This window comes from Oncorhynchus clarkii, chromosome 25 (assembly GCF_045791955.1).
Source record: "Oncorhynchus clarkii lewisi isolate Uvic-CL-2024 chromosome 25, UVic_Ocla_1.0, whole genome shotgun sequence".
NCBI lineage: Eukaryota > Metazoa > Chordata > Actinopteri > Salmoniformes > Salmonidae > Oncorhynchus > Oncorhynchus clarkii.
Window position 1 is genome coordinate 16,852,229 of NC_092171.1, and position 15,271 is coordinate 16,867,499.

At 42.4% G+C, this 15,271-nt stretch overlaps 1 protein-coding gene across 1 annotated transcript; it reads left to right on the forward strand.

Annotated features, from left to right (window-relative positions):
• The first annotated feature begins 2,869 nt into the window (after positions 1-2,869).
• LOC139384036 (transmembrane protein 39B-like) lies at positions 2,870-14,835 on the forward strand. The gene is made up of 7 exons (XM_071128668.1): positions 2,870-3,156; positions 3,846-4,067; positions 4,312-4,530; positions 12,385-12,718; positions 12,982-13,169; positions 14,229-14,316; positions 14,455-14,835. The coding sequence occupies exons 2-7, from the start codon at positions 3,937-3,939 to the stop codon at positions 14,686-14,688; spliced, it is 1,194 nt and encodes a 397-aa protein (XP_070984769.1). The 5' UTR covers positions 2,870-3,156; positions 3,846-3,936; the 3' UTR covers positions 14,689-14,835.
• Positions 14,836-15,271: the final 436 nt, after the last annotated feature.

The following is a 15,271-nucleotide window of genomic DNA, read 5'->3' on the forward strand; positions in this document are numbered from 1 at the left end:
ATCATTTTATGTTCCTTATTCAGCAAATCAGATGCCATTTGTTTAATTTCTGAAAGCGAGGGGCACAGTCCAACACGCATACTAATGACGCATGTGTGTTTAGTGAGTCCGCCAGATCACAGGCAGATGTGATGACCAGGGATGTTCTTTTGATATGCGCTTGAATTGGACCCTTTTCCTGCCCTGCTAAGCATTCAATGTAGTGTACTTTTGGATAATGGAGAATTATATGTAGTAAAATTTAATTTTCTTTAGGAATGTGGTCAAGTTAAAGTTGTCAAATATAAATGGTAAAGTAGATATACCTTTAAGTACTTTAAACCACTGCAGTCGAGACAGGTTGCTGAGACAATGCTCTTAGCAGCTGGAAAATACGGAGAGGAGGTCGCTAGACTAAAAACGGTAGCAAATCAGTGTCTAGTGATTACAATTTTGGTAATCTGTGCCTAAAGTATTCATACAAGGTTTGTGATCATATACAAATGTAGGCAATATTTTGAAATTTTAGTAATGTTATACATGTTTGGGCTTTTAAGTCAAATTATTTGTAATTATGTTCCGGCCCCCTGACCATCCACTCAAAAAAACAAAAAAAAATTGGCCCACGACTAGATGATCCCTGTGCTAGAATTTATAAGATTGAGCCAGGTGCTGTGGTCTGTTTTGCATATCAGACGATTTTAGGGTGATCTGATTTAAAATCTGTCAACATTATCAGAATATATGCACTAACAGATGGTTCATCCATTGGTGGCAGGCTGTATGTTGTCTGACACTGAGAAAAGCTCCTGTTGTCATTGGGCTGAGCAGTCCCTTACAGGGCTGAACCAGAGGGCACTTCAGCAGGATGGAAATAAACAGTGGGGAATCATCTGTGACCGTTTGAAAGGAAATTAAAATATGTACGTATAATTTAATCTGAGGCCAACCTTCCAAATGCATATGCTGTTCTGTCTCCAAGGTTGTCATCAATTCTCAAATGTTACTATTACCCCTGTGACATCAAACGGCAAGCAATGTCATTGTCAGATTGGATCGAGGCATCAGTTATTCGATTTCCTGAGGGTCATGGTCAGATACAAAATGTTGCTGTTCCCACTGATGGTACACCTTTTTTTAATTTTAAATATCAATATGTGCCCCATGTGAGAACTGCAGGCAGTCAACTCATTACCATCCTTATTAACTGAAGAGTATTGCAAGTGCATGGTGAAATGCAGATTATTTGGGTTCAAGTTGACAACCTAAAAATAGTTAGAAATGGCTCTAAGGGACATGCTGCTGATTAGTTTTGAGTAGATATTTCAAGCTTAAAGTTGAGGATTTATCTGGATTCAGAAGAGTCATCATTCACATGATGCACTTTTATGTAAATCTTATCCATTACCATAGATACAAATTAGGGAAACTGGTATGTATCCAATCCCCAGACCAACTAAATGCTGACACTTAGAGGTGGGAAAAGAAATAAAACATATCTATAAACCACTATTTGAATAGCTGTCAAAGAACTGGACAGGTGAAAATAAATTCCCAGGAGCCATCCACCACATTGCATTCACCTGTCCTGTCCTACCAGTGATTAATGAGAGGATGCAGGAACGCTTGAACATCTATAGGTTGAGCGTGAGATGCAGATCTATGCAAAAGTACAGTCAATTAATTCATACATTGAACAATGTATACTAGGCCTACTTATGTTGATCTGATCATAACAGCAAAGCAATGTGAAGTTTATGGACTGAGTGAATATACTGTGGTACAAATTATGTAGTTCCAACAACGGGGCTGTAGAGGAGCGTTTCAAGTTCCTTGGTGTCCACATCAACGATCTATCACGGTCCAAACACACTAAGACAGTCGCGAAGTGGGCACGACAAAACCTTTTCCCCGTTAGGAGACTGAAAAGATTTGGCATAGGTCCCCAGATTCTCAAAAAGTTATGCTGCTGCACCATCGAGAGCATCCTGACCGGTTGCAACACCACCTGGTATGGTAACTGCTCGGCATCTGACCGTAAGAGGTACGGGAGCGCTAAATTTAGGACCAAAATGCTCCTTAACGGCTTCTACTCCAAGCCATAAGACTGCTGAACAATTAATCAAATGGCCACCGGACTATTACATTTGTTTTATATAGGTCTGCTACTCGCGGTTTATGCATAGTCACTTCATCCCTACCTACATGTAGAAATTACTTCTAACCTATATCCCCGCACACTGACTCGGTATATAGCCTTTAGTTTATTTGGTAAATATTTTCTTAACTCTTTTTGAACTGCACTGTTGGTTAAGGGCTTGTAAGTAAGCATTTCACGGTAAGGTCAACGCTTGTTGTATTATGGTAAAATTTTTAACTCGTGAATCTCCAAATAAAAATGATTAGGACGTAATATGTAAATACAGTATTCCCACAGAACGACGAGATATAATTCACTGTATTTATAAATATGAAGCATCCGCTTGGCGTTTCCACTAAACTACCAAATGTAGTGGAGAGGAAGCTCAGCCGCCGGCCAGTGGGAGAAGATGTGGGGGGAAAAAATGATTTTGGCATACATTCTGAACATATTCTCATCGATGAAACATTTACTCTCAATACAGTTTTCTATTCCCAAAGATGTAATCTGTTATGAACAGAGTGGACTACATTTTGTAGATTTTACACTTTGCCAGAGTTTAAAAAAAATCCGTTGTTTAAAAGGAGCACAAAGGCGAATTGAGTTATTGCACAAGTGTACTTCACATAGTATCCGTTTCCTACCGGAAATATGCAAATGTCTGCTAGAACGAGCCAATAGGACCTCGCTAGCTCGTGCTAGGCTCTGCCCATCTATTTGCTTTTTCTACCCACCATGACGCATCTGTTCCCATTGGAAACGGCAGGCTGTGGTCTATTTTGGTTTAGTCATACACATATTTGGTATTGCATGATGTCTCTTTAAAGAAACACTCCTCTCCCACATGTCATGATGTCCTCATCACGTCCCCATGCTATCACACATCTGTAGTACCTCATCAACACAATGATCAACTTCGTTTATTATAATGGGGAACGTGCATTTTTCTCAACAAATGCTCAGAAAGTTTGTGTTGTGTAACCTGCTACTTCATATACTGCAACCGCATTTGAGATAAAATCCCTGTCCAAACCTCGGTAAGCTTACATTTTGTATGATTTGGGTAACGTTAGCTAGCTAATAGCTAGCCATTATGCTGTCTGTTTATATGGTAGGCCGCAGTCTTTGGTATTTTGTCGAGCATGCATTTTTACTGTCTTGCCGGAAAGACTGGTTTGGCGGAAAGACACGTTTTTATCTCGTGCACGTTACGATAAGATGCATGGTACTTGTGTAATATATGTATGACCTGTCGCATCATTGATGAAACTCGGTTCCCGGAAAATATGTTGGTCTCGCCTCATGAGTAAATGTGGTTTCTTCTTTGCCTGACAGGTGTGGCATATCAAGAAACTGATTAAACAGCATGATCATTACACAGGTGGACCTTGTGCTGAGGCATCGGTTAGCAGATATTTCTAGACTTGCAGTATGTTTGTTCAAATTGTACTCAGGCCAGTTATTATCGGGTGGATAAATAGCAAATCACTCTTTCATGATCTGTCAATGTTTTGCTTAATATGCCTTATAAACATGATCTTTGATTTGAGTATTGTAAATGCAAAATAACCTTTATGGTTGAAATGTAAAGTGCCCAATCTTAATTGACTACTGTCCATGACATCACCGGGCTGCAGTATATCATAGCATTGCTAGATTACCATATTTATTTTGAGCGGTGATGCCTATAGAAATAAGAAAATTAACCATCTTTTCTAATCACCAGGGTGATTTCCTACAGTTTGATCAGTTTAAAGAAAGAGTAGCGCTCAGACACACAAACATACAAGACGAAGGGAAACGTGGGGGTGTCTGCGATGGCAGGTGGACGGAGAGGGGTCAACCGCACTGCTTACTGCAGGTCTCCAATAAACAGTGAGCCAGGCTCAGTCAGCAATGACAACCACTCTACCAGCTCCCCAGTCACAGGTGTTTGCTCTCGGACAAGGTGAGAGGATATTGGGATCGTATGGGTTGACTGTGTACTACATAGAACACTGTGACATGTTTTAAGAGTGTTTCTTTATTCCTTGATTATAGACAGCTGTTGTTTTTGCATAGAGTGTAGGCCCATACCACAGTCCTGCTGTTGTGGAGGGTGAGAATAGTAATAAGCTATAGTCTTTAGATATCAACCTGTAGTAACACAAAGTAATCTTTTGATTTGAAAGCCCTGTGTGTTGTACCGTTAGGATTGGCTCGGGTACGAACCTATCCAGTCCCCCGTTGGCAGCCCAGACCGTGGTTCCTGTGAAGCACTGTAAGATCCCAGTTATCCATGGACACAAAACGTTCTGTTCAAGCTGCACTTGTTCTTCTGCCACCTCAGTGCCCTCTTTGTCCACTATGTCAACATCTACAAGACTGTGTGGTGGTACCCCCACTCACACCCACCCTCACACACCTCGCTGGTGAGTCCACCCACTCTCACTGACTGATGATGTTCTGTGATTTTGGTGCTGTTTGTTGTCTAATTTGGCTTTTAGGGTTCATGGCTGACTTTGGGAGATGATTGGTTTGTTTGATTGTGTGTGGTGACTTCATTACCATTGTAGGGTCAGCGATAGCTTAGGTTGGAGACTGTATGGTAGATGCACATCATTCACTCTAGTTAACGACCACAAACTCCGACATAAAGAGTAAAAAACTAAATGTACTTTATTCCAGAGGTTTCCAGTATGTACAGCAGTGGTCACCAACCTTTTCTGAGTCAAGATTACTTTCCCAGTCAAAAAGCAAGCTGAGATCTACCGCTCAGAATAAATGTAAAAAAAATAACATTAACCTAAAAAACTGTTCTGTAGGAATGAGGGTTGTGCAGTATGCCTAATACATTGTGACAGTATATTGGCTATGTCTGGCTTGCCAGTATTGTTCTTCTCAGACCATATTATATTTCAAAGCTTTGATTAAAAAAAATGTTTTTTTGTTTATTGTAGCACTTGCGAGGGACAGCTGAGCATAATTTGCCTTTTTATTTTACTGGACTGATGGTATCTACATCTGATGGTCATGCTGCTTTCAAGTTTCCGTCTTGGATGACCGTTCAAAGATATTCTTCCCAGTTGGATCTACTTTTTGTCGGCGTTCCCAGTTGTCTTGAACGCACTGAAGTTGTAGATTTACGAGTTCCCAGTTGTTTTGAACACGACATTAGTCTCTGCGGCGGAGAGAGCAGCAGAGGGTCCTCCTCTTACGGTCCCTACTCTCTCCTTCCTTTCCTCCTTCTTCCACCAAGGCACCTGCAAGTTCCTGGACATTTCTGGGTGGAATGGCCCTAGCCCTCACCCTCCGATCCAACAGGTCCCAGACATGCTCAATGGGATTGAAATCCGGGCTCTTCGCTTGCCATGGCAGAACACTGACATTCCTGTCTTGCAGGAAATCATGCACAGAACGAGCAGTATGGCTGGAGGGTCATGTCAGGATGAGCCTGCAGGAAGGGTACCACATGAGGGAGGAGGATGTCTTCCCTGTAATGCTCAGCATTGAGATTGCCTGCAATAACAACAAGCTCAGTCCGATGATGCTGTGACACACCGCCCCAGACCATGACGGACCCTCCACCTCCAAATCGATCCCGCTCCAGAGTACAGGCCTCGGTGTAACTCTCATTCCTTCAACGATAAACGCGAATCCGACCATCATCCCTGGTGAGACAAAAAACACGACTCATCAGTGAAGAGCACTTTTTGCCAGTCCTGTCTGGTCTAGCGACCGTGGGTTTGTGCCCATAGGCAACGTTGATGCCGGGGATGTCTTGTGAAGACCTGCCTTACAACAGGCCTACAAGCCCTCAGTCCAGCCTCTCTCAGCCTATTGTGGACAGTCTGAGCACTAATGGAGGGATTGTGTGTTCCTGGTGTAACTCGGGCCGTTGTTGCCATCCTGTACTTGTCCTGCAGGTAAGATGTACTGATCCTGTGCAGGTGTTGTTACACGTGGTCTGCCACTGCGAGGATGATCAGCTGTCCGTCCTGTCTCCCTGTAGCGCTGTCTTAGGCTTCTCACAGTACGGACATTGCAATTTATTTCCCTGGCCATATCTGCAGTCCTCATGCCTCCTTATAGCATGCCTAAGGCACGTTCACGCAGATGAGCAGGGACCCTGGGCATCTTTCTTTTGGTGTTTTTCAGAGTCAGAAAGCCTCTTTAGTGTCCTAAGTTTTCATAACTGTACCTTAATTGCCTACCGTCTGTTAGCTGTTAGTGTCTTAACGACCGTTCAACAGGTGCATGTTCATTAATTGTTTATGGTTCATTGAACAAGCATGGGAAACAGTGTTTAAACCCTTTGCAATGAAGATCTGTGAAGTTATTTGGATTTTTACGAATTATCTTTGAAAGACAGGGTCTTGAAAAAGGGACGTTTATTTTTTTTGCTGAGTTAAAATATATATATACACACACACACACAGTACCAGTCAACTTTGGACATACCTACTTAACCAGCATGGCTACCACAGCAATATACACTGCTCAAAAAAATAAAGGGAACACTTAAACAACACAATGTAACTCCAAGTCAATCACACTTCTGTGAAATCAAACTGTCCACTTAGGAAGCAACACTGATTGACAATAAATTTCACATGCTGTTATGCAAATAGAATAGACAACAGGTGGAAATTATAGGCAATTAGCAAGACACCCCCAATAAAGGAGTGGTTCTGCAGGTGATAACCACAGACCACTTCTCAGTTCCTATGCTTCCTGGCTGATGTTTTGGTCACTTTTGAATGCTGGCGATGCTTTCACTCTAGTGGTAGCATCAGACGGAGTCTACAACTCACACAAGTGGCTCAGGTAGTGCAGCTCATCCAGGATGACACATCAATGCGAGCTGTGGCAAGAAGGTTTGCTGTGTCTGTCAGAGTAGTGTCCAGAGCATGGAGGCGCTACCAGGAGACAGGCCAGTACATCAGGAGACGTGGAGGAGGCCGTAGGAGGGCAACAACCCAGCAGCAGGACCGCTACCTCCACCTTTGTGCAAGGAGGAGCACTGCCAGAGCCCTGCAAAAGGACCTCCAGCAGGCCACATGTGCATGTGTCTGCTCAAACGGTCAGAAACAGACTCCGTGAGGATGTGCTTACAGCCCAACACCGTGCAGGACGTTTGGCATTTGCCAGAGAACACCAAGATTGGCAAATTCGCCACTGGCGCCCTGTGCTCTTCACAGATGAAAGCAGGTTCACACTGAGCACATGTAACAGACGTGACAGTCTGAAGACGCCGTGGAGAACGTTCTGCTGCCTGCAACATCCTCCAGCATAACCGGTTGGCGGTGGGTCAGTCATGGTGTGGGGTGGCATTTCTTTGGGGGGCCGCACAGCCCTCCATGTGCTCGCCAGAGGTAGCCTGACTGCCATTAGGTACCGAGATGAGATCCTCAGACCCCTTGTGAGACCATATGCTGGTGTGGTTGGCCCTGGGTTCCTCCTAATGCAAGACAATGCTAGACCTCATGTGGCTGGAGTGTGTCAGCAGCTCCTGCAAGAGGAAGGCATTGATGCTATGGACTGGCCCGCCCGTTCCCCAGACCTGAATCCAATTGAGCACATCTGGGACATCATGTCTCGCTCCATCTACCAACGCCACATTGCACCACCGACTGTCCAGGAGTTGGCGGATGCTTTAGTCCAGGTCTGGGAGGAGATCCCTCAGGAGACCATCCGCCACCTCATCAGGAGCATGCCCAGGCGTTGTAGGGAGGTCATACAGGCACGTGGAGGCCACACACACTACTGAGCCTCATTTTGACTTGTTTTAAGGACATTACATCAAAGTTGGATCAGCCTGTAGTGTGGTTTTCCTCTTTAATTTTGAGTGTGACTCCAAATCCAGACCTCCATGGGTTGATAAATTTGATTTCCATTGATAATTTGTGTGATTTTGTTGTCAGCACATTCAACTATGTAAAGAAAAAAGTATTTAATAAGAATATTTCATTCATTCATGTTATTTTAGTGTTCCCTTTATTTTTTGGAGCAGTGTATAATATTGCATTTAGAAAGTATTCAGACCCTTTGACATTTTTGCTACGTTACAGCCGTATTCTGAAATGTATTAAATCTGTTTTCCCCTCATCAATCTACACACAATGCCCCAAATTAAAGCCATTAATTTTTTAAATTTTTTTATGTTAGTTTATTTTTATAAATCAGCAATCACATAAGCATTCAGATCCTTTACTCAGTACTTTGTTGAAGCACCTTTGGCAATGATTACATCCTCAAGTCTTCTTGGGTTTGACCCATCAAGCTTGGCACACATCTATTTGGTGAGTTTTTCCCATTCTTCTCTGCAGATTCTCTCGAGCTGTCAGGTTGGATGGGGAGCGTCGCTGCTCAGCTATTTTCAGGTCCCTCCAGAGATGTTCGATCGGGTTCAAGTCCGGCCTCTTGCTGGGCCACTCAAGGACATTCAGAGAATTATCCCAAAGCCCCTCCTGCGTTGTCTTGGTTGTGTGCTTAGGGTCGTTGTCCTGTTCTAAGGTGACATTTCGGCCCCCCAGTCTGAGGTCCTGAGCGCGCTGGAACAGGTTTTCATCAATCGCTCTGTACTTAGCAGCGTTCATTCTTCCCTCGATCCCGACTACTCTCCCAGTCCCTGCTACTGAAAAACATCCCCACAGCATTATGCTGCCACCACCATGCTTCTCCTTAGGGATGGTGGCAGGTTTCCTCCAGATGTGACACTTGGCATTCAGGCCAAAGAGTTCAATCTTGCTTTCATCAGACCAGAGATTCTTGTTTCTCATGGTCAGAGTCCTTTTGGTGCCTTTTGGCAGACTCCAAGCTGGCTGTTGTGTGCTTTTCATTGAGGTGTGGCATCCGTCTGGCCGCTCTACCATGAAATCCTCATTGGTGGAGTGCTGCAGAGATGGGAGAACCTTCCAGAAAGACAACCATCTCCAAAGGGGAACTCTGGAGCTCTGTTGAGCTCGAGCTCTGCTCTTCACTTTCATTTTGGGGCACCACGAGAGTGGTTGTTTAAAGAGTTACCATCTCCCGAATTAAACTCTAAAGGCCTTTACCTATCTCATCCGCAAAACAGTCAATGTATTTATCATAACCTTGTATCATATCATCATTCTGAACAGTCGTAACCTCGTAACCGGGGCTCGAGGTGCTTGACCAGTCGGAAAAAGCCAACATCATCCACGACAGAACGGTTGATTGTCAAGGGCAATGAATTCCATTATCTTGTCGTTTTTATGGATTTCGCCTTTGAGTTGTCTCGTTGACATTTTCTTACTCTTTCAAATGACTGCTCAACTTGAACCTGTTTAGGTGTTCAAGTGCGCTTAGTTTTTTTCTGCTTTTGTTCTAAGTAGTTGCTGAACGGCTGGGGATGATGCTCTTTCAAATTATTAATTAGGTTTTTGGTATTGAACGTTTTCACTTTCTCCCCTCCTTGGGAAATAATAGCAGCACAAACGTTGCATATGGCCTTTTTGGTATCTTCCTTTGAAACTTCAAAATAGATCCACACAGCAGACATTGTGGGCTAGGTTAGGAATGGTGTGTAGCACTATTTTTTTGTCGTGTCATTACGTCATCTACGTTATATAGGTATGAACGTCAACTTTGACATCGGCTTTAAACTAGACATCGGGCCGATACTGGCATTTTTAGCTAAGATCGGCCGATTCCAATATGCTTACCGATATATCATGCATCCCTACTTAATACCTAGCGGACTGGCACAATATGGCGGATTGTTACAAAAAGACATGTAGGGCGAGAGAGGGACAGAGACATAATACTTTGGTACAGTTAGAAACTACTCTCACAATAATCATATACTTTGCACACCGCCGTCCATTTTGGAGTAAGAAATCATGAATGTATTTACGTGTGAATTCCTTGGTTTGCCGTGTATCTCTGTCGGAACCAAGCCTTCTTGGAAAGGGGTTTGGTTGGGTCTTTCTGCTGCACGCTTGTAATGCTCTGATTGTCCAAAAAGGTCCCCACCCGTGTTCTACTGTTGTTGTCTGGTATCCGTTGACTTGTCGTGTAGTCCTGGACAGAACTAGAGTTTATTCTACTTTCCGTTCGCTCCTGAAGCTGATTCTTTGAAGATAGGCTAGCCAGCCGTGTCAGTGGTTCCCAGTGGGGTGATGAATATAATGGTTTGAAGAGGGTAGTAGAATGGTCCCACTTAAATTAGCTTTACTTAGGACAGCTAATCAGCCGTACCAGATCATCTCAATGATGATCAATGGAAACAGGATGCCCTTTAGCTCAATTTCGAGTCTCATAGCAAAGGGTCTGAATACTTATGTAAATAAAGTATTTGTGTATTTTTTTAAATTTATCTTAGCAAAAAAATTCAATAACTGTTTTTGCTTTGCCACTATGGGGTTATTGTGTGTAGATTGAGGAAATTGTTTTATTTAATTAAAAAAATTAATACGGCAACGTGGGAAAAGTCAAGGGGTCTGAATACTTTCCGAAGGCACTATAGTCAGCAATATGTTTGGAACATCAAATCTCAATAAAATCCCAATATTGAATCGCAATACATTTAGTATCGTGAGAATCGCAATGCATACCTAAGTATCGTGGTAATATTATATTGTGAGGTCCCTGGCAATTCCCAGCTCTAGTATCTTCAGGTAAGTGCAATTATTTCCACAGGGATAACAAAAATGAGGACATTGTCAGCTAACCGTATGGCTCCACAGATAAACTACATCTGATGAAAAGTGACATTTACAACTAGCCTTCTAGAATGTAAACAAAACCCACAAGCCCAAATAGTGGACATGAGTCGCTGCATGATCTCTTAGATAGTATCCCATAACAAAAAAGCAAGAGAACTGGAGCAATGTATTGTACCAAACACTGAAACATGACTTAAACCAAGAAATGTCTCTCTTATAAATGTAGGCAAAATCCCAAATATGCTCCCACAACCATTGTGTGAGGGTTTGTTTGTATTTGACCACATTAGGTGGACATAATGTCACTACAGATTTTATAAATGATTGACAATGTCCCGTTTATGGAGGACCGGATGTGCATATTGGCAGTGTCCTTTCTTTGTACTTTGACATCTGACAAATTTGATGAACTACATCCTGAAAGTGATTCCTTTCCAAATGTTGTCACTATACTGTTATAAATTATTTCACTTCTCATGGCATGCTAACTTAGTTTTTAGTAAGTAATATGAAGTTTTGTCTGATGCAGAACTTCTACCTCTATTCAGTCATCATACTGGCTCGCAGGCTGATTGCAGTGATTGTAAAAGAGGTAGGAATTCACATTTAGCTATTTTTGATAATATAGATTTGTTATAAACGATACAGCAATTTGCATCACTTTTACTCATGCAAGTGTTATTCTGTGATATTTCTCAATTTAATGTTTTTTTGGCACCATTCTGTTTGTTTTTTTCTCAAACTCACTTGGGTCTTTTTCTGTCCCTAATACCTTATTGTCATATAACAAATGTTATTCCTGTCTGCCCCCCTTTTCTCTCTCTCTGCCTCTCAAGGCGTCCCAGAGTGGGAAGTTCTCGTTCCCTCACTCTATCTTCCTGGTGATGGCACGGTTCGCTGTACTCACACTGATGGGCTGGAGTCTATGTCGCTCCCTCATATACAGTGGGGCAAAAAAGTATTTAGTCAGCCACCAATTGTGCAAGTTCTCCCACTTAAAAAGATGAGAGAGGCCTGTAATTTTCATCATAGGTACACTTCAACTATGACAGACAAAACGAACAAAAAAAATCCAGAAAATCACATTGTAGGATTTTTAATGAATTTATTTGCAAATTATGGTGGAGTCTTTATGGGTGACAATTTTGTATTGTTAAACAAAATGTCTTTCTCTGAGCAATTGTATTAGTTGTTAAATGATAAATATTTTTAAAAGTTCTGCATACATTGTAACTCAATATTTGTTTGATTTATTTTATATATTTATTTATTTTTTTGATTATATTTATTTGATTTTGTCATTTCTGCTAATTTTTTTTATTGAGGATGCCATTCATTTTAGAGGTGACTGTACATGACTTATTCACTGCCCAACAACACTCACTAGTATCAACCTTCACTAGGGATCAGAGCCCTTATCAAGTTCAACGACTCTGAACACCTCCAGTGTCTCAGAGTAACGTGATGCTCTCCATACAGCTCAAGTCGGTCATCAGTGTCGATTAGGATTCAAATGACATGAATAGCCTGAAAGATAGCCATGTCAGTTTGGAATACATTGTAACCTGAAAGTTCCGCAATCCCCTGTTTCCACAGGTTCGGGATGTACACATACCGTTTCCGGTTAAACTGCTACTTCTGCCGGGTGGGGCCACTCTCGCCCATCACTAGCATTGGCTCGAAGGAGCTGGGCAGCGTGGGGCGCGGGCGTGACTACATGACGGCTCTGAAGGAGACGTGGAAGCAGCACACCAGCCAGCTGTACGGGGTCCAGGCCATGCCCACACACGCCTGCTGCCTCTCCCCAGACCTCATCCGCAAAGAGGTGGAGTACCTGAAGATGGACTTCAACTGGAGGATGAAGGAGGTGCTGGTCAGCTCCATGCTCAGTGCCTACTACGTGGCCTTCGTACCTGTATGGTTTGTTAAGGTGTGTAATTAATAAGTGACTTCCCAGCCTTATGTTATGTGTTGTGACGTGCTAACTACTGAGATTTGAGAAAGGAGGGTCTACCGTCAGATCTCCCTTTTTTGTTTTTTGCACCGTAGTGCAGCATTGTTATATATCGGCAATTAGGTTTGTCAACATAATCAAAAATAGATACATTGCTTGATGCCTGCAGTTGCAATGTGTCTCTGAGGGCACTGTGTTTTTCTGGCTGCTTATTCTGGTTGTGTGCTGGTCCTCTGCAGAGCACACAATGCGTGGACAAGCGTTGGTCCTGTGAGCTCTTCATCCTGGTGTCTGTCAGTATCTCAGTCATCCTCATGAGGCACCTGCTGCCCCCACGCTACTGTGACCTGCTCCACAAGCCTGCAGCACACCTGTGCAGCTGGCACAAAGTGGACCCTTCTCTCTGTTCCAACGTCCTGCAGCACATGTAAGTACTACTAGTGAGAAGCACGGCCTGAGAAGCACGTATGTGATCACTGAGGGTTTGGGAGGGACTAGAATTCTGTAATTACTTTAGTAATAACATTGTTTTTAATATTGTTGTTACTCATAAGCGTCTGCTTAGGGCCCCACGGCCCCCAGGGGCCTCCCAACCAACAAACAAAACAAATGAGGAAATCAGTTGGTTTGAACGTACTGTTAGTATAGTAGAAAAAAACATGTGTAATTTCAAAATTTGGTAGTGCATCAGCAGTTTTCATCTTTTTAGGTCAGTCACTCAATTAGCCCATTTCATCTAACATGTTATATGTTTCTAGGTAAGTTAGTCTAGCCAGCAATCTAACCCTTGTAATTATCATGGCAGAATCAGGGGCCCTGACGTCGCGGGGGCCCCCATTGATTTTGTTATTCACTCAGATATCATATGAACATGGCAAAAGTCATGGCAAAATGTGTAGAATAGCAGGTAATTAGCCTTAAAAACTGCTAAATGTTTTCTCCATCCCTTGGCAAAATGATTTGAACTTCAGGAAATTAGCTTTATAACTGTAACATTTTCTCTACGCTGCCAAGAGGGCCACTAAAATGTTTTGCCCACGAGGGGCAGGGGCCCCCCAACCACTCTCGCTTAGGGCCCCCAAAAAGCTAGAAACGGCCCTGTTACTTGTTGTATATTCAGAGGCATCATGCACCTGCATACAGTTGGAGGCAAATACAGGAATTCATTTGAATGAGACAATGAAGTCTGGAAAGAACATTTGTTCATCCTCACTATGTTAATCCATCCAATCGTAGTCACAGGGAGAGTGGACCAGCGAATCAGGTCTTTAATTTTGCCAATGAGGGGAGTGTAGTTTTCTTTAAACAGATTCTTAAGGGCTGAGGTAAAATGTATTCCCAGATATTTGCATCCATTTGGCTTCCAAGAGAAAGGACAGACTAAACTCTGCTCATCTGATAGCTGGCTATTTAACAGACGAGCGTTCGATTTACTAAGATTTGCTTTGTATCTATTTGAACCCTCTTCTCTCTTTTCCTCCTACAGATGGACGGAAGAGTACATGTGGCCCCAGGGTGTCCTGGTCAAACACAATAAAAATGTATACAAGACCATAGGCCACTATCGCTTTTATGTGAGTAACACCAACTGCAAGACGGTTCTTGTTTGCGCCTCAGGCAGCCAAAGCTAAAGGGCTTGTTGTACTTCCAGACATTGTTTGTTCAATAACAACATGTCTCCTCTTTTTTTTTTGTCTATTTTAATCCTTTAGTTTTTCTTCAACAAGCCCTTACGAATATTGAACATCTTCATCATCTTGGAAGGTGCGATGATATTCTACCAGCTCTACTCGTTGATATGCTCAGAAAGGTGGCATCAGATGATATCCTTGGCTTTAATTCTCTTCAGCAACTACTACGCCTTCTTCAAGCTTCTCAAAGACAGAATAATCTTAGGCAAGGCACACTCATACTCCAATAGCTCACCCGACCAGAAATTAAGTTAAAGACGTTATTTATTGCAGGTAATTTGTCTTGGAACAAGAAAACACACATGAGAGCTTTGTATTTTTCCTACAACTGTATTTTGTATCACTGTTTTTGTTCTGAGCTGCCATATTAAAAAATAAACATATTTTTGTATTCCTTTTAAAGGTTCTGCCCATGATTCTTTGTGGTTGAACTGTTGTGTTGACCCATGTTGTCTGATGTCTTCTCTTTCCCACTAGAGGGCTCCTTACCACACCTACAACTCTATTCATTTATTTTCACCAACAATGTCAATATAATTTCTTTTTCAATATAGATATTGGATATAGAGTATTTCAATATAATCAAAGAATGATTATTAACATTTAGAATGTGTCAATATCACAGCTATATTGTTTCTCATTATTTAAAAATGTGCCTATTCACAGAAGACATGGCTCTAAAGCTGCGAATAACTTGTGAAAAATGAAACATTTTACTAGGGGCCTAAACCCACTCCAGGCTGGTGGCATTGTTCTCAAGTATTGGTATTTTTCCAATGCTATCTTTCAAAAGAATCTTCTATACATCCCTTTTTATCTTGGCAAGCAGGTCCACCTG